Below are 19709 nucleotides of genomic sequence, written 5' to 3' on the forward strand. Positions count from 1 at the left end.
AACCAAAGTCACCAATCTATAGTGTTTTTATATACAGTTGATGTTGGTTTAAACTGGAAATAGTATATTAATATGTATGAGACATTCGAAGACGGGCTTGTTAGGGCTAACGACAATATGTCTAATGGTTCCTGTGATTCTTCTTACACACGACTACCTGAAGTCGCCAGTTCGATATTCGGAGACAGCGGAGTGATATTGGATTAGCTAAAAATTTTTTTAGGGAATTTCTGGTGAGGTGGCCCTTCGGGGTGAGTCCAGTCAATATAAAAAGTTCAATCTACACAGTTTTAACCAACGCGTGTTGGCCTAATAGTAAAGGAATTCCGGCTGGAGTGTCCGTCCTGGGTTCGATCCGCGTTGACCACGAGAGCTTTTACATGGGTTTCTCTCGTCCTTCAGACCATTTCGCGTAACTAAGAATCCTTAAGTGGAAACTTAAAAATCTTATAATGTCATGGGATTAATCCCGGTGGGGTAGTCGATCACGCTTAGTAGTCGGATACTGGATTATCAAAAAAAAAAAGACGGGCTTGTTGGTTTTTTTAGGCTTTGTACGTACGTGTTGGTGCATAATTTCATCGCGAGAACTTCGGATTATAGTATTATGCAGTCCCTCTGCTAATAATTGAAGCTAATTAATTTAGTTAGTGCGTTAATCTCGTCCATTCTATATGTGACACATGCCATCATTATTATTTTTTTCCTAACGTGAAATTGAGATTTGCAATTAATAGATTCGTACGAAAAAATCCAGAACAAGATAGTTTGCCTTGGATCGGATCTTAAAATAGTCAACTATAAGACTTTCTTCAGTTTCTATTATTTTTGTAATCTTATCTCACATTCATTTTATAAGCTTTTTAATCCAAAAATCTAGCCTTTGTTCCATTATATTATAACCAGTAACAACTGATTAGCAAAAAAACAAATATTATAACAAGTTTGATAGTCATATCTAGCACCAAATCAAACTCGTGAAAATATAGATATAAACTCAACTATTAACCTTGTGTTGGTTATTTACACGAAGTTGGTTTATTAGGGATGGGCACGAATCAAATAGTATCGTATTTTTCAGTATCCGTGATTTGTTTAGTACTTCACCAATATCTGATTTTTCGATTTGTTTTGTTTCAGAAAAATATAGATATTTAGAAAACCGTATATCCAAAAAAATTATAGATATTTGTGGATATTCACAGATATTTTACAATTATCTCATATACTTTGTTTAATACAAGTAAATGTAAAAAATTTATACAAATATATTTTTTGTAGTATTTTTTACATTATATAAAATATCAAGTAAAAGTTAATGAAACTATATGTCTAATAGATTTTTAAAATTAGTAAAATTTTCGTACAACTAACTGAAGTTTTTAGAAAAATTGTAGTTTTCTATACATATTTTTTATTCTTTTCTTAACTTGATATTTTATACAGAAATATTTTTTATAATAAAATCAATAAAATTATATGTAAATTGTTTAAGTATATATTTAAAACTTTATATTTAATTATATATATATAAATCGGAGCGTATCGGATATCTGTCTCTAATTTTTTAATATTTGTAATTTGTTTCGTTCTTAACGGATTGATTTTTAATATTTTCTTTTCTTCGAAAATTTATAGATATCCGAATTTTTTGAATCGAATCGAAACGAATAACAAATCGAATCAAATTTAACGGATACAATGTCAGCCCTACTATCCACATGACATAAGTATAAATGCTAAGCTTCCTAGCTAGCCAACAGTTTTCATAACCAGAACTTACCGTTTTTTGTTAACGGGAAGAACTGGAGCAAGATTCTAATTTATCCCTAGATCCTGGACTAGCCAACACTAATACTTTCAAGACATAGCGTAAAGTAAGTAAGTAACCATTTTAAAGGAAATCGAAATAGAGGCATAATTGTTCTAATTTCAAAAGCTAAACCACTAATCCAACCGCCAATGCGCCATTGATATCAGAACTTACCTTTCAACATATCTAAAATATTAATACTGAAGTACATTTATCTATGTCCCCTTAGTTTTCCACAAATATTACAACTCCATGTCACTGCCATCAAAACACAGTAGTTTAATCATTTAGTTTTAACATAAAAAAATTGTGGCCTTTAATGCTAATTACCCATTATTATTTTGTTTGGGCTTTCTTTTTGACTCACATGGCCCAAACTTCTAAACCAATCGATGGAAATATCTACACTACTATACCAATCAATCGAAATATCTAAATTAAACACCCAAAAACAATTAGTGTAAATTATTATTCATATTAAAACATATCTACACAAGTATATTAACATATTCTATTGCTTATGGTGGAAATTATTTTCACAGTGAAAAAACATTTTAGATTGTTTTGCTTATGATGAACTTTTGGTTTTGTTTTAGATGGTTTATATTTTGGTTTTTTTGTGACAAAAAAAATTGGTTTGCAATATAAACCCGAAACGAAACAAAATTTGGTTTGCAAATAATATATAACCTAATTAAACTGCTTTCCTTCTACTCCACGAAACATTCCTAAATCAGTCCTAAATTTACGAAATTTTTTAATTAATGTGCATTAATAACATTTAAAGCGATTTTTAATTGATACGCACTCAAAGATTTTCCTAATTCTATGCGATCAGAATATAGCTATTCAAAGATTTTCCTAATTCTACGTGAAAAGAATATAACTACTCAAAGATTTTCCTAATTGATCAACAGCTCGAATCAAATAACTAATACAATACGAAAATCTTTTTAAGAAACTTGACCACCCAGTTATCCTTTTCTATACGGATATTCCTTTTTCCTATTAGATAATAAATAATAAATGTACATTTAGTTACTTTTAAGATTTTTTGTCTTTGATTGTGTTTTTAAATTATAACTACCAAAAATAAAATATCGAATTTATTGAGATTTAACCTAACGGGCGCCATTTTTCACCACCGGTATATATATCTTATCATCTATTCTCCAAATCATATCAAAAAAAAATTCTCCGAGACCAGCAAACAAAAAACATGCTACTAGTTACCCCGATCTCACGGTTGATCAACTTATTGATGCCGATTTGAAAAAATGGAATTCTCAGGCAATTAGGGCTCTCGTGGATCCCCAAGACGTACAAATCATAGAAAGTATCCCAATTAGTAAAGTTCAGAGGGAAGATAGAGATGGATGGCATTTTACACAAAATGGCAAGTATTCAGTTAAATCTGGGTACCAATTAGAAAGGGTGTATCCTGACAAGGAAAAACCTATGTCAACATTTGGACCTACAGTAGATGTTCTAAAGGCGAATTGTTGGAAAATTCGCTGCCCACCAAAGCTTAAACATTTTCTGTGGCAACTGGTATCAGGGTGTATAGCGGTTAGGAAGAATTTACATGCTCGGGGACTTACGGGAGACATATGTTGTGATCGATGCGGAGCTTCAGAGGAATCAATAAACCACGTGTTTTTTGAGTGTCCTCCAGCCCGTCAAGTGTGGGCTTTATCTCAGATACCAACTAGCCCACATATATTCCCGACAGAGTCTCTTTATACGAATATGGATCATTTGTTCTGGAGGATTTCTCCCAAAATGGAGGATCATCACTTTGCTTGGATATTATGGTACATTTGGAAAGGAAGGAATAATAAGGTTTTCAGCAATTTGGATATTGATCCTAGAGATACACTAAAAATCGCAGTAACTGAAACAAAGAGTTGGGAAGACGCCCAGGTGGTATCCGCACAGGTAATAGATCGACCAAATCCGAGCTTACCGATCATCCCAGGACGTTGGTGTTTCACGGATGGCTCTTGGAAAGACAAAGATGTATTTTCTGGTCAAGGGTGGTATAGCACCCTAGAAGGTTTTGCGGGATTAATGGGGGCAAGGAATGTACGGGCTTCTCTATCTCCTCTTCATTCTGAGATAGAAGCATTAATTTGGGCAATGGAGTGCATGAGGAATTTGCATCAATTTACGGTCACGTTTGCAACAGACTGTTCTCAATTGGTAAAGATGGTGTCTGAACCAGAAGAATGGCCTGCTTTCGATAGCTATCTGGCAGATATCAAGAACTTGCGGGAGAACTTCCACAGCTCAGAGATCATTTATGTACCACGCACACAAAACAAGAAGGCCGATGGACTAGCACGAGGGGCTAGAACTCAAGCGTCTTTTGTTGTGCACATGGATGACGAGCCACCAACATGGTTTACAGAGTCTATATGAGTTTGTAAAAGTCGACGACAAAAAAAAAAAAAAAAAAAAAAAAAAATTCTTTTCAAAATATTTTAATGGGCTTGGCATATTTTTAATCTTTTCAAAATATTAGCAAATCAGGCCTATTTTAAATTTTGGGCTATCATAATATAATTTTCAAAACAATTTTTTTTGTACATTTCCATTACTTTTTATTTTTTATAAATCCTGTTATTAAAAGTTTAAAATATGTAAGCTACATAAACAAGTTATAATAAATTTCAATTAAAAAAAACCCACAATAAAAAATAGATATTTATATAACATCATACTTTATAATCAGACACTCAACAAACCGAACAAAATATACCAATATCAAAATTCAACAAATATAAAAACCGCCAAATTTTAATTTACCATTTAAGCTCTCCAAACATACACCCGCACGGATGTGCGGGTCCAAAATCTAGTTCTTTTTAAAGAAGATAATATAAACTAAGCTGATGTTTGTACACGGCATCTTTTTTTTTTTTGGTCAAACAACAATTCCATTAACTTAAAGTTTCAACCTCTATTAGAGGAGGAAATACAAAGTAGAAAGGCACAACTTGCCATATTACAACCAACAGAAAACACAAAAGATACATGTGAATCCTCAAAAGATAAGATAAGGGATCGAATAGCCAATAAGATCCAATGAGCATCAAAAGACCAACTCTCTGAAAGGAGGCAACTGAGTTCATGGCAGTCTGACTTGCAAACCAGCTTAGAAACGCCCAAAAGGGCTAGACACTCTGCAACTAAGGTAGCGAGGTCATGATACCAGGACAATGAGCAACCAAGTCTTCGTGAGACCGAACAAATGTGATGCACTGTAAGGAAGCAAATACTGTTGCTTTTCTTTCCAAATTGCCACCAATGGTTAGAAAGCAAAACATACACCTCCACAGTTAAAACACAGTCATATAAAACCCTGCATACTGCAGAATAGGAATGAGCCAAGGCAAAATAATTGCTACTGAAGAACCTGAGAACAGAGAAAAGAAATCCCAAACCAAACAAGGCTATGACTTCATTCTCAATGAGACTTTGCCAACTCTCCAAACATCTTGACAAGTGAACTATGAAATCTAGGACAATGAGCAACCAAGAGACGGAAGCAAAAGCACAAGACACAGATTCACAATTCCAACCAGAAACCATATCACTTTTTATATCAAAAACCACTGTATAAACATAGATCTGAGAAACTTGAGGCCAGTAGATTAAGAAACCAAAATCGAACATGACAAAGTTATAACAAGCCGGATAGAACCCGGAATTGAGACCGCATACTGCAGTAGAGGAATCACAGAAAACCACAAGAACGAATATCACCGAAACTGATAGAGTTACTAAACGGACAGACAGTATAGTCACTGCAGAGTCAAAGAAGCCGCACAGGAACAGAGACAGATCCGGTGGGTGGGGAGGAACGGAAAGGACGTGAGGAGAGCACTCGACTGGGAGCTCTATGAGAAACACGAGCGGCAGCGGTTCGGGAGGCGGAGGAAGGAGCAACGGCGCAAAGGGACAAGGAACCAGCAGAGCCATGGAAGAAAGGAAGAGGAGGGAGAAAGAGGAATGTTCTCGTCGGTGGGCGAGAGGCCACACCGACGGCGGCGGAGATGGTTCACAGGAAAACCCTAATCGGCTTGAGAGAGAAAAGCAACTCTTCTCGTAATTTGTTTGTACACGGCATCTAGATACTAATATTCAGATGTTTTTTTGGACACAGTTGCATCAACATTTAGATATAGCATTTATAATATCTAGAATATTTAAATATTTGAGATGCTAAAAAATGTAGAGTTTTGTTGTTATATTGCATCTCAAAATCCAAAGGACCTAAATACATTTATCACAAATATAAAATTAATTAAATTAAATTATTATAATTAAAATAAAATATTTTTAATCGGAAAATATATTTCCGCCAAAATCAGAAAAAGAAAATTTCTCGGCAAAACCAAAAAAATCACTTTTTCCCATCAAAATCATAAAATTGCATTTTTTCGTCAAAACCAAATATCATGATTTCTCATTAAAATTGAAAAAAATATTGTTTTCCATCAAAGCTGTAAAATCGTATTAAATGGGAGAATCGCATTTCCCGCCGAACTGTAAAATCGTATCTTTTCCCAAATCGTAAATTGTATGTTTTAGTCAAAATTCGCAAACTGATGTTTTTCCGCATAAAATAAAAATTAAGTTTAGATATATTTATTTGAATATTATAATCTGTATATTTAAAGAATAAAATCATGTCATTTTAGTCTTTTTAATTACAAGTATTCAAATGCTATTATAAAACCAAAACCGAACAATTTAACATCTAGATGTTGCATATAAATGCAATTAATAAAAAAACGAACGACATCTAGATGCAGTATCTAAATTTTATATTCAAGTGCTATATTTAGATGTTGCATCAAATACAAAAACGAACAATGCCTAAATAACAAGCAGATATATTTTTTTGGGGGGGGGGGGGGGGGGGGGGGGAGAGGAAAGCTACTATGCTCTCATGCTATAAAGCATAAGTCATCTGACTAATAGAACTCTGACACATGGCATAAATTTTGCAAAAGAAAAACTAAAAGTAAATTAGCAAAACAACATATTGAAAAAATATTCTCTATCCCCTATTTTATGCAATTTCAACCATCTAAACTCCTAAATTTTCTCAAAATTTCAATCCCACGTTTCATTATCAATTGTTTTCTTCTCTATATTTCCATTTTAAAATATAACTAGATTCCGACCACATTTCCAAAAGGCAAATATATTTTTTGTTTTCTTTATTTTTGAAAAAAAATTAATTTTTATATTTATTCTCTTTGTAGTCAAATTTGTGTTTAATATTAGTTTAATTTGGTAAAATAGTCTCTTAAATACACCGAAGGCTCCTAGGTGCACTTTCATCTTGCTTCCTACAAACAAGATACGGTTGCACTAAATACCCTCTTGTGAAGCGGAGTTTATGGCAGAGATAGAAGCAGCTAAACAAGCGATATGGTTGCAAGAGCTACTAAGTGAAGTGACCGAACAGCCTCTTGAGATAGTAACTATTAGAGTCGATAACCAGTCTGCAATTGCTCTCACAAGGAATTCAGTTTTTCATGGTAGAAGTAAACATATACACTCGAGATACCACTTCATTAGAGAGTGTGTAGAAAAGGGGTAAATAGATGTTGAGCATGTGTCAGAGAGATAAACATAAGGCAGATATATTGACCAAAGCCCTAGAAAAAACCAAGCTCAAGGTAATGAAGGAGTTTATAGGCGTGTAAGATTTGGCGAGTGAAGGTTTTTAAGGGGGAAATTGTTGGAATAAGCTTAAAAGAAAAGAAAATTTGAGATTCAAGATAAGAACCTAATCCTACCAAGTTATGGAATCATAATATATTTAGGAGTTATTAAGATATATTAAATAAGATTAGGAATTTATAATCTCTATATAAAAAGATGCAAGTGTGTTGCATAAGTTTCAAAAAAAAAATGTGTTGCGTAACTTAAGTTATTCTTATTTTGATATTTGATTTCTATATTTAAATTCTATAGATACGCTCATCGAGATCCATGAGGAAGTGAAAGGGGGAGCAGAGACAACATAGGGAAGAGAAAGTTTGAGCGATGGCTCCAGGGTGGAGGAGCAGGGATGGCTCACACGGCAGAGCCGCCGATGAGAAAATGAGAATATAGATTAGGCTGGCCCGATATGTGGGCCAGAGAGAAAAGGAAATTTGTCTGTTTATTGTTTCTTTACAAAAATATTTTCTCATACTTTTAAAATTTTAAATTATTCTATAAAATTATACGAGGAATAACCGATAAACAATACTCCAGCGTTGGTACGTAAAACATGGAATGTTAGAAACTTCTCTTTTCTTAAAACTAGGATTTGGCCCGCCTTGCGGGTGGGTAATTAATTTAAAAAATATGTATATATGTATTGGGGCAAAATAGTTAGATATCTAAATATATCATAGTTTTAATGAGTATTTTAAAAATTTAAGTTTATTTTTTTTTTAAATAAAATAATATTAATATTCACCGTACATGTTCTGTTATTCTTCTTATAGGTTATATTTATCTTACTATTGAAAATGTTCACCAATATATTATAGTTTCATATGTTTTTAGTGTTTACTCTATTTTAGTTATGGTAATTATAATAATAAGTAGAATGTAGATTTTAGTATAAAACATGGATTACATTTCATTCTTATACGTTTTTTTCTTGAATACATCGATAATTTATTTTCCAGTGTTCAAGTAAAATACAGACCAACTTGATAAGTTCAAATAACTTCAAATTACAATTGTAATACAAAATTCCAATTAAATATGTAACTAAAATACTTAACTTACAATTACATATTTGAATATATTATTTATTTTTGGATAATTCTGTTATTTTGGTTGAATTGCTACTTGGTATATCTACATCTTGTTTTATGTAGTTTATCATTTGTTTTTTTTGGTTGAAATTTTGAAATGTTAGTAGAAGTTGTGAATTTTTTTACTTGTATTAGTGTTTTTAGCGTTATGCACGGAGTATTAGTTTTTTATGAAAAATTTGTCAACATTATTTATAACTTTAATGTTTATATTGTTAATCAATTGTGTAGTTTCTTATTATAGATAAGCTATTGTTCTTTTTTTGTGAGAAGTGCTTGGCTTACGAATATGGAAGTCTTGAAGACGGGAAATTATGTTATGGCCAATGTGTTTACCTTTGTAGTTGAGCTATATTGATAGTTATTTTTGTTTCTTTTTGTATTTGGTTGATTTTATTTTTTTCTTTTATGTATGTTTATTAAATATTTTATTCTTTAAATGCAAATAATGATTTGATATATCATTTTTAGATTGTGTTGCTCAAATTATACATATATATTATTCTTGAAAAAAAGATTGCAATGTAATGAATAAATTGTTTAGGGGGACTTTAAGAATTATGGATTAAATCGTTTTGGTTGTTTTTCTTATATTGTATATTTATATTTACTAAAAATAATATTTAGAAATAAGAAAATATATATTTTCCATATAGATGTTTAATGTACTTTTTCTTATATTGTATATTTATTTATTAGGTATTTTTCTTATATTGTACTCCCTCCGTTTCATTTTATTTGTCGTTCTAGACTTATGCACACATATTAATAAAACATGTGATTTTATTTATTTCCAAGATAAAAACATAATTACCTATACATCTAACCACATTTCAGCCAATAGAAAAGTAAACTGGAGAATCTTATTAATAAATTTTGCATTGAAATTCTCAAACGACACTTATTTTGAAACGAAATTTTTCTTCTAGAACGACACTTAATCTGAAACGGAGGGAGTATAAAATTATAATATTACTATAGATTTTTAATGTAATATTTCTATTTCTGAAATTGTATATTTACTTATTATTTTTACTATAAATTTTTCAGATATATGTTTAATGTAGTTTTTCTAATTCTTTTATTTATATTTACTTATTATTTATTTTTCTTATATTTTATATTTAGTTATATAATATTATAATTAATGTAGTATTTTATTTGTTATATTTTATATCTAATTATTATTTATTGTACTTTATATTTTTCAAGTAAACGTTTAATTTTGTTTTTCTATTTCTTATATTGTATATTACTTATTATTTATTTTTCTTATATTGTATTTTTACTTATTCTAATATTATGATAAATGTTTAATAATCCATTTTTATTTATTATATACATATTATTTATGTTACTATACATTTTTCAGATAGATGTTTAATTTTGTTTTTTATTTCTTAATTGTATATTTACTTATTCTATTTTTTACTTTTATATCATATGATATATTTTCTTGATTAAATATCAAATTGATTGGAAAAAATTCAAAGAGTTGGATCATATGATAATATTACATTAGATATTTAATGTAATACTTTTATTTCTTATACTGTATAATTACTTATTATTTTTTATATTATATATTTACTTTTTCTAATATTACGATAAATGTTTAATATAATATTTTTATTTCTTATATTGCATAATTACTTATTATTTATTTGACTTTACATTTTTAAGATAGATATTTAATTTAGTTATTTTTTATTTTTTAATTGTAAATTTATTTTATTGTTTATTTTTCTTATATTGTATATCTACTTATTCTATTTTTATTTTAGCTTTTAAAATTTTAATTTAGTTTTTTATTTTTTAATTCTAAATTTATTTATTGTTTATTTTTCTTATATTGTATATCTACTTATTCTATTTTTGTTTTAGCTTTTACAACAAATGACAATACTATGATAGTCGTTTTTATTCCTTATTATTATTTTTTTCTAGTAATAATGCCATGTGGTTTTTTAGAAGAAGGATTTAATGTTATTGCTTTTTTTATAATTCCTTTTTTGAAAGAAGGATTTTAGATTTAAATTTTTTTTTTTGTTTTTAGCTAATATACACTTTTTCTATCGACAGATTACATCCGGATTACGGTAATATAGTTTATATGGCCCTGATTACGCTTATGGTCCTTGATGCTTCTTTTTCCTGTCAAAATTATTATTTTCGGTCATATGATTTAATGAGCCACATGATTTTCTTTTTTGAAAATGAAATTTTTATTTTCACATGGACACTCTTCTTTGTAAAATTAAATATATATTTCTTGTATATTGTTTATTTTTATTCTAATTTTCAAGTTTATTTATTTAACTTAATATTATCATTTCTTATATTGTTTATTTTCTCATTTTAATTTTCAATTTTATTAATTTAACCCTTTTGTAAAACGAAATGTAAAAATGTAATATTGTATATTTTTTATTGTATTTTTTCTAATTTTCTATTTTTTATTTTAGTTTTGTAAAACTAAATGTAAAAATGTAATATTTTATATTTGTTATTGTATATATATTCTTACTCTAATTTTAGAATTTATTTATTTAACTCCTTTTTGTAAAACTAAATGTAAAAATGTATTATTGTATATTTTATTATATTATCTATTTTTATTCTAATTTTCGAATTTATTATTTTAATCTTTTTGTAAAAAATAAATGTAAATAATGTAATGTTGTATATTTTCTTATTCCAATTTTAGAATTTATTTGTTTAAAATTTTATATAACATTGTAATATTACATTATGAACAGTTACAAAAAAATAATGCCATGTGTCATCTTTTGGAATTTTTCCTAGTTTTTGATTCTTTTTTTTTTTTTGTAAAACTAAATGTAAAATGGATTGTATATTTTCTTATACTGTATATTTTCTTACTGTAATTTTAAATTTATTTATTTAACTCCTTTTTGTAAAACTAAATGTAAAAATGTAATATTGTATATTTTCTTATATTATTTATTTTTTATTCTAATTTCGAATTTTTGTTTTTTGTATTTTCGTAAAAATAAATGTAAAGAATGTAACGTTGTATATTTTCTTATTCTAATCTTAGAATTTATTTGTTTAACTTTTTATAAAATGGTAATATTACATTATGGACACTTACAAAAAAATAACGCCGCGTGTCAACTTCTAGAATAATTTTTTTCATTGATGTGGACGCTCCATGAAGCTCAAAACTGTACTTTTAATAGTATAGATTCTAATTTTCGAATTTTTTTTGTATTTTTGTAAAAATAAATGTAAAGAATGTAATGTTGTATATTTTTATTCTAATCTTAGAATTTATTTGTTTAAATTTTTATATAAAATAGTAATATTACATTATAGACACTTACAAAAAAAATAACGCCACGTGTCAACTTGAGAATAATTTTTTTCGCTGATGTGGACGATTCCTGGAGCCTCAAAAGACTATTTTTATTAGTATAGATTAATCTTTTTGTAAAAATAAATGTAAAGAATGTAATGATGTAAATTTTCTTATTCCAATTTTAGAATTTATTTTTTTAAAATTTTATATAAAATTGTAATATTACATTATGAACAGTTACAAAAAAATAATGCCACATGTCATTTTTTGGAATTTTTTTTTCTAATTTTTGATTTTTTTTATTTTTGTAAAACTAATTGTAAAAATGTAATATTGTATATTTTCTTATATTGTATATTTTCTTACTGTAATTTTAATTATTTATTTAACTTCTTTTTGTAAAACTAAATGTAAAAATGTAATATTGTATATTTTCTTATATTATTTATTATTTATTCTATTTTTCGAATTTTTGTTTTTTGTATTTTTGTAAAAATAAATGTAAAGAATGTAATGTTGTATATTTTCTTATTCTAATCTTAGAATTTATTTGTTTAATTTTTTATATAAAATGATAATATTACTTTATGGACATTTAAAAAAAATAACGCCACATGTCAATTTCTAGAATAATTTTTTTCGCTGATGTGGGCGTTTCCTAGAGGATCAAAACCTACTTTTATTAGTATAGACAGGCGGTAGCTCTTTTTTCTCAAAAAAAAAAAAGCTTTTTCATCTTTAATCTTGTTTGCCAACGTTCGGTGACTTTTAAAAGCTCCAGCGTTGCGCCTTTTGTTTTATTTTTTCTTTTTCTAGACATTCGATCTAATATGATGATTCAAAAAAATATAAATGATATGTCATGATAGAGTTTTCTTCCTTTATTCCCCCCCCCCCCCCCCCACACACTCATTGGAGGTGGTGATGTTTTGTTGGTGGTTTTTGGCTACATATGCGATAGTTCAGTGTCTTTTAGCGCAGATTTACCAGGGCTCTTCCTCATTGGAAGGCATGGTAATTGGAGTCCGAGCTCGGTCTTCTGGTAGGTACCGGTGACTCTCATTAGAGCTGCAACAACAGTTCGCGACATAAAGTTTTGCTTTTAATCACCGGATTCTTATCTCTTAAGTCTTAGATTGAGTTTTTTTTGGGGTTTCGATTTCTATCTATAGAATCCATTAGGATTTTAGATTGTTCTTCTTTCTCAAAGATAATAATGTGCAATTTAACAAAGGTAATCAAAAAGATCATTTCTGTATGTCATCTTAAAATGTATTAGAAATCCGATCGATAGTGTAGGTTTGAGAAAATCTACTTATTTACCTTAGATTCTAATAAAATCGTCATTAAGAACTATATCTACTATTTTGTGTGTGGTAAAGACATTAGCTATCTTTCTGTATTTTCTATATCAAATTTCTTTTATGATGAAATAGTTTCGACTTTCAAACCAATTTCGATAAAATACAAAATACTTTTTGAAAAAACACATTTTGAGAGACTTAACAATCTCATTTGTCACACTTAAATAAGTTCTAGGATACATTTGGCTTAATGTACTTAGTTGAATCATCTGAACTAAAATATTGGTGAACAGAAACTACGTTTGCTTTACCACCCACGCAGAAGAAGCAAACTACACTTTGTTTTTTTTTTAAGGAAAGTCAGAAAAAGTCTGCTTGATACTCAGGAAATACTTTTAACCAGAAACTGTCTCAAGATCTTTGGAGATGAACCTTTCTTCTAATCTTCCACACATTCTTCATCTTCGATTATTTCCTGCAAAACAGAAAAAAAATTTAGCGAATATGATTAGAACTGCAATTATTTCAAAAATTCCTGATTTTCATCGAAGAAAAGTCTTCCTTGATGGTTCGGTACCTCGGCTTCATCCACAACACTTAACAACGCAAACGATCTTGATACATCCCTTATAATGTCTTTCTTTAAGCAAGACTTGATCGGCCATCTCATTGGTACAACAACATTTCTGCATCCATACATAAAGAACAAAATATATATATATATATATATATATATATCTGCACCGTTCTATCTTGTGTTTCTTGCATAATCAAAACCACGAAAAAAATAAATAACTATACTTACCCTCGAGAGCATATGTATCTGCACCGTTCTATCTTGACTTTCGTGTATCCCTTGTAATGATTCTCTAGACATATTTCGGCACAAGAAACATCAGAAGATGGCACAACATGCCAAATCTTTAAAACTTGGAGATAATGATTCTCTTTCTTGATAATGTCTATTGCCCAAATGAGGCTTAAGCCGTCATCGACATCATGTTGTCTCAACAGATTATCAGTATCCGAGTCTTGTTGAAACTTCCCATTAGATAACTTTTCCAAAACGCTCATAACTCTCTCGTTAATTTCAGAGTCTATGATGGTCTCCAGAGATTTCAAGAACTCATTGCTAAGCAAAACCTGTAGGAGAAAAGATAAGAGATGTAAGAATAGCAGAGTAGTGATGGAAATATTTTATATTCTCTACGTTTCTTTTTAAAAGATACTTAAGATGATAATCCCATACATTATAAGCAATTATATATGAGACACTTCATAACACACAAATGGATTACAAAAATTTATTAGAATTTTGCCACAGATAAGCTTAAAACATGATATAAAAAGAGGTCTAGTACCTTCCATGTCGAATTCTCAAAGGAAAGAAGCTTATTGTTATGATGAAGCTTATCAAGATCATCAAGGGCTGTGGCTGATCTTTTAATACACTGAGCTAATGATTCATCATCATATGCGTCATGAAAACAGCCTCGTGCTCTAGCATCATTTACTAACTGACTCCACACTGATCTATTGTTGGTCAAAGTCGACTCGTTTCCAAGAATCCATAAGCAGTATCTACAAACCAAGTTAATGAATGAAGAACAACACAAACAAACAGTTTCACAAAATTAGCATAAGTGAAAGCCATTTAATTTTTTTTTTAAATCAGCATAAGTGAGATACTGTTTTAGATACCTGGCACGTGTGAGTGCTACATTGGTTCTTTGTTGGTTAGATAAAAAACCAATGGCTCCTCTACCGTTAGACCTAACGGTTGAGATTATTATAATATCTTCTTCACCGCCTTGAAACCCATCTACAGACCTAACACTCACTGTGAATTTCTCACTGGCATCATACCGGTGGCCTATCTTTTCTTGAATTGCAAACACTTGAGCCTTGTAAGGTGAAATCACACCAACACTTATCGTTCTTCCCGTCTTTCTTGACACTGCCAGATTAGTAACACATTATCAGACACCAAGTTTTAAAAAGACTAATCAAGAATCAAGAATCAAGAATCAAGAATCAAGAATAAAGAGAATCAAGAATCAAGATTTGTATTTACCTGAGTAAAGCTTTGACAAAATCTCATCCACAACAGAGACCTCTACTAGGTTTTTAGAACTGAATCCTTGTCCAAACTGTTCTCTACCATAGGGTATGTTTATAAAAGAGTAAGGCCCATACATTCTCCCAGGGAGAAACTGTTTCTCATAACTCCTCACTCTGACAGAAGGAGCATCCAAAATCTTCATACCATAAAACTCTCTGTTCGGGAAAATACTGATTTTAGGATGCATCCGGTACTGCATGTTCAGCAACTGCTTCTTGTGACCCAACAAGACCAATCTTTCAAACAAACTCCTCCCGAGATCAGCCTCCGAAGCAATCTTGCTCTGTATCATCGCAGGCAACTGCTTCTCGTCGCCGATTAAAACAGCGTGTTGGAGCCCCGGAAGCTGGAGAGGGATCGCGGACTCGCATTCTTTTAGCTGCGCAGCTTCATCGATCACAAGGAGTTGTATCGGATAACTCATGTGTAGCCTGGCGGAGCTAGACGCCGTGCAGAAAAGCAGACGCGCGTTGTCTAAGCAGAGTATTTTGAGATCAAACTTTCCTATGAAATCTTGAAGGTCGAGGCTATCGCAAATCGATTCTAACATCTTCACACAATCTTGCTTTCTTGTATCGTTCTCATCTACTTTCTTCCTAACGACATCAGAAACCGTCATAGTTCTAAGGAGATCATTAGTCTGGTTCATTCTCTCCGCTACTCGAAAAGAGAGCAAAACAGTTGGTAGATGGAGACACAGAGTTGAGAACTGAAACCGCAGGTCCGTCCTGAGCTTACTAAACCTCTCTTCTACGAACTTCTTAAACGAAGGACGCTTATCTTTGTCTTCCTCGACGAAAGACTTGTTATACACGTCTTTTGGATCACAGAGCAAGGAGATCATCCTGTTTACGTTCGCTCTCCATCCGGTTAGAGCCTGAAAGCAAGCATAGAGCTCATCAACTCGGTAATCGAGGAAAACATCGAAAAGGTCCTCTCGTTCATCGATCTTCATCCTTTCTTTGTTACCGAACAAGACGATATCTCCAAGACCGTACCCACCAAACATCAATGAGTCGGAGACTAAGTTCACAACCCTCGAAGCAACTTCCAAAACAGCTATGTTAGTTGGAGCGCAAGTCAGCGTCCTGCATCTCGTTTTGTAAAGGTTTAAAAGCAGAACGCTTGTCGTTTTTGTCTTCCCGGTGCCTGGTGGTCCCCATATAAGTTTGATATTGTTGGAGTGGTTGCAGTTTTTGGCTTCTAGACAACGCAAAACCGCATCCTCCTGAGATGTATTCAGTTTGAACGAACGCAGCTTTTTCTCTAAGTGATTTGGAATAATATTCTCACTGTTTTCTTGGCAAGATGCACAACTTTCACCACCAACCTACACAAGAAACAGAGGAGTCAGATAGGAGAATTCATAATAATTATTTTTATTTTAAATCAAAAATCTAATCTAGTACTCAATCTTGAGAGGTGTTCGAGTAATCCAGACCGGAAGAAAGTAACCAACAAAAACTAAACTTCTGTGAAAAGCTAACCAACAAAAACTAAACTTCCATGAAAAGAACGTGCAACATTCATAATAGTAATAGTAGCCCTGGAGATGGAGTCCATCTGCGGGTTTGCGACTCCCTGGATTCAACCAGGTTAAAAATTTTCAGTTTAAAAAAACATTCATAATAGTTACCTCACTGTTGCTTTGAAGTACTTTACATATAAGCTTTAAGTTCCCTCCTTCTGGATCAGGATGTAACGCCGTCCAAATACGAATATTGGTCATCATGTTGGTCAAATAAACACCAAAGAGGCTTAGGCTTCTCTTCACACCCTTTCCTTTCTTTCTTGTTTCCATGTTACCTTCCTCGAGATCGATGGGTTTTGAGGCCAGAATAGTTATCAAATGCGGGTTATCTTCTTTTACTCTACAAACAAGAGCGAGCAAGTAAGGCTCATTGGAACATCTCAAGTCATCGATTCTACAAGGCTTCTTATCAGTCACCGCAATGAGGTCGTTGAACTCTAACAGCTTCCGATCTCCATTGGTCATATTATTATCAGACGTTGTCTGCAAAGTAACCTCGTAATAAAGACTCTTGGGAAGTTTGAAATCTTTGGCCGGTTTGATTTCCCAAACTTTGAAAGCTGGTGCTCGTCTCAGAGTTCCCATACTTGACAACAACGCAGCATGTGTCTCTTCGATGATAGGATTAACAAATGACTTGAAATACTCTTTGCTTGACTGGAATGTGTTAGGGATTTTATCAACCTATTAAACCAAAACACCCACAAAATCCACTAAGCAACTAAGCAAAAGAGGTATTAAGAGTAATTAAATAAGTTTCTAAGAAATTATGAGATTAAGAGGAAAACAGAACCTTTCCTTTGTAAAGATTTGAGTTGAGGACATCACGAACAGACCATGAGAAGACAACATCCACTAGATCTCTTCCTTTAATGATTCTCTCGTTCTTCTTCTTCTCCTTCACTTCCCATAGTTGCTGCATTTTTTTAAAACGCTCACTGCAGTCACAATGCTTCTCAGTTTGGTTCGAATTCTATGCAATTAGAGAGAGATACACTTCTAGCTCTGCCTAAAAGAAGATGAATAAATATTGCAAGGAGGGAATCGAACGGTTGAGTGTTGGAAGTCGAAAAGATGTGTCAATTTTTTTCCTCCTCGGAAAGGAAAAGAGAAATCAAAAATACTTTTTACTTTTAAATATTCAAATATACCATAGTACAACTTTTATGATTTCTAACTAGGTTTTACTTTCTCATTTATTGTAAATACTCCAATTCTTAGATCTTTCTTTCTATATTCAGGTCACAACAACCTCTAATTTATATATCTAATATCCTTAAATTATTCCTGCTAGTCAAAACATTCCAAAAGCTCCTACGATAATTGCAATTTATATAGTAGATATCTCCTACTCCCTCCGTTTCATATTAAGTGACGTTTTAGATAATTTTTTTCGTTGCAAAATAAATGTCGTTTTAGAGTTTCAATGCAAAATTTATTAACTTTATTCTCCATTCTATTTTTTTGTTGGTTGAATTGTATCGGTAATGATGTTTTTATATTGAAAATATGCAAAATTAAATGTTTTCTTAATCCGTGTGCACAAGTCTAAAACGACACTTATAATGAAACAGAGGGAGTATATTTTTGATATCTAGTGCAAAAACCCTAAAAATTATTTAAAGACATATGGTAGAATTTGTACCGATCAATACTTTTACAAGTTACAGCTGAACTCGGCTTGGTTCCGACCCTCGGCTCTAACTAACCTCCTCAAGTTCCGTGATTTCTTCAACTCGCCTAGTAAATATTTTTTTTTGTTTTTTTTTTTTGAATGAATGCTAAATTTTATTCATCAAAAAACCTTTTTACAACTAGTGGAACCTTATGCAAAAAAGAAAATTCTAACTCTTTACAATTGAGAAATTTTCTTTCCCTTTAGCCACCTAGAAAGAAAAAGAAAAATTTACAGTCTTGTGCTAAACCAAAATTGAAGAATAGTGTCCATTCCTTTCACTCTCTTCTTTTGAATCAAACTTAGCTTGTTTCTGATAGCTTTATCTGTGAGCTTCAACAAAACTTGCAGAGGCATAGGGCTATCACCATGACGACGCTTATTTCTTTCCCTCCAAATCGTATACACTGAGATTTGGAAAGCATATCTGAGAGAGAGGGTCTTTTTCCTCTCCATCGTCGATACACTGATCAGTTCAATAATATCATCCCAGTTTTGAGTGTGAGCATTACGCAGAATACCTTTCACCAGCTGCTCCCATAACTGAGAAGAGAAGGTGCACTGAAAAAAGAGGTGGTTTCGAGTCTCCTGAGCCGCTTTGCAGAGTACACAGGTAGAGTCCACACCCTGGTTCCAGTAAGAGATCCGGTCCATTGTTGCTAGACGGTTTCTTGCAGCAATCCAAGTCATAAATGCGAATTTAGGGGTAGCTTGGGAGAACCAAATACCCTTACCCCAGGCGCAAGGAGTCCCTAATTTTCGTATCTGCAACCAAGTCTCATTGGTTGAGAAACACGGCTTGAAGCCTGTTTTCCCCCTCCACAAGTCTACGTCCTCCGTTTCAGTACTCATCTTCTCTTTTATAGTAGCTAACTCAGCTTCTATATCATTTAGAATAGATCGTCTGTGCCGTTTCTTTCTTCTAGTATTATATTTCACCTCTGCATTTAAAGTCAAATTTACTATCACCGAGACCTTTTTTGCAAACATGACGTCTAAAAACTTCCCATCGACATTAACGTGATTGATTAGGATGACATGTACAGTATATATTCAACTAGGATCGGCCCGCCCTACGGGCGGGATTTGATATTTTGTCAATATATTTT

The 19709-nt window shown here is 31.6% G+C and overlaps 2 protein-coding genes across 3 annotated transcripts; both read right to left on the bottom strand.

The window, feature by feature from the left end:
- Nucleotides 1-12849: 12849 nt before the first annotated feature.
- Nucleotides 12850-18681, bottom strand: LOC108825375 (uncharacterized). Of its 2 annotated transcripts, none has more exons than XM_056996360.1 (9): nt 18571-18681; nt 17719-17863; nt 17031-17609; nt 15347-16724; nt 14974-15229; nt 14634-14853; nt 14078-14415; nt 13850-13958; nt 12850-13747 (listed from the first exon to the last, which is right to left on the bottom strand). In XM_056996360.1, exons 2-9 carry the CDS (start codon nt 17845-17847, stop codon nt 13712-13714), a joined length of 3045 nt encoding a protein of 1014 aa, XP_056852340.1. In that variant the 5' UTR covers nt 17848-17863; nt 18571-18681; the 3' UTR covers nt 12850-13711. The 2 variants fall into 2 exon arrangements, with proteins under 2 accessions (XP_056852340.1, XP_056852343.1); XM_056996363.1 differs by having other exon boundaries at nt 18581-18676.
- A 150-nt stretch (nt 18682-18831) lies between these two features.
- Nucleotides 18832-19452, bottom strand: LOC130508492 (uncharacterized). The gene has a single exon (XM_057004030.1). It carries the CDS (start codon nt 19450-19452, stop codon nt 18832-18834), a length of 621 nt encoding a protein of 206 aa, XP_056860010.1.
- Nucleotides 19453-19709: the final 257 nt, after the last annotated feature.

Source organism: Raphanus sativus, chromosome 2 (genome assembly GCF_000801105.2).
Source record: "Raphanus sativus cultivar WK10039 chromosome 2, ASM80110v3, whole genome shotgun sequence".
NCBI classification, from domain to species: domain Eukaryota; kingdom Viridiplantae; phylum Streptophyta; class Magnoliopsida; order Brassicales; family Brassicaceae; genus Raphanus; species Raphanus sativus.

Bases quoted from the DNA above. Each gene is read 5' to 3' on its own strand.
- LOC108825375 (XM_056996360.1), bottom strand. From the start codon at position 17,847: ATGCAGCAACTATGGGAAGTGAAGGAGAAGAAGAAGAACGAGAGAATC. The intron at 17,610-17,718 runs GTTCTGTTTTCC...TTGGTTTAATAG, and splicing joins CAAATCTTTACAAAGGAAAG to GTTGATAAAATCCCTAACAC. The intron at 14,416-14,633 runs GTACTAGACCTC...TTTCTCCTACAG, and splicing joins TTGAGAATTCGACATGGAAG to GTTTTGCTTAGCAATGAGTT.
- LOC130508492 (XM_057004030.1), bottom strand. From the start codon at position 19,452: ATGAGTACTGAAACGGAGGACGTAGACTTGTGGAGGGGGAAAACAGGC.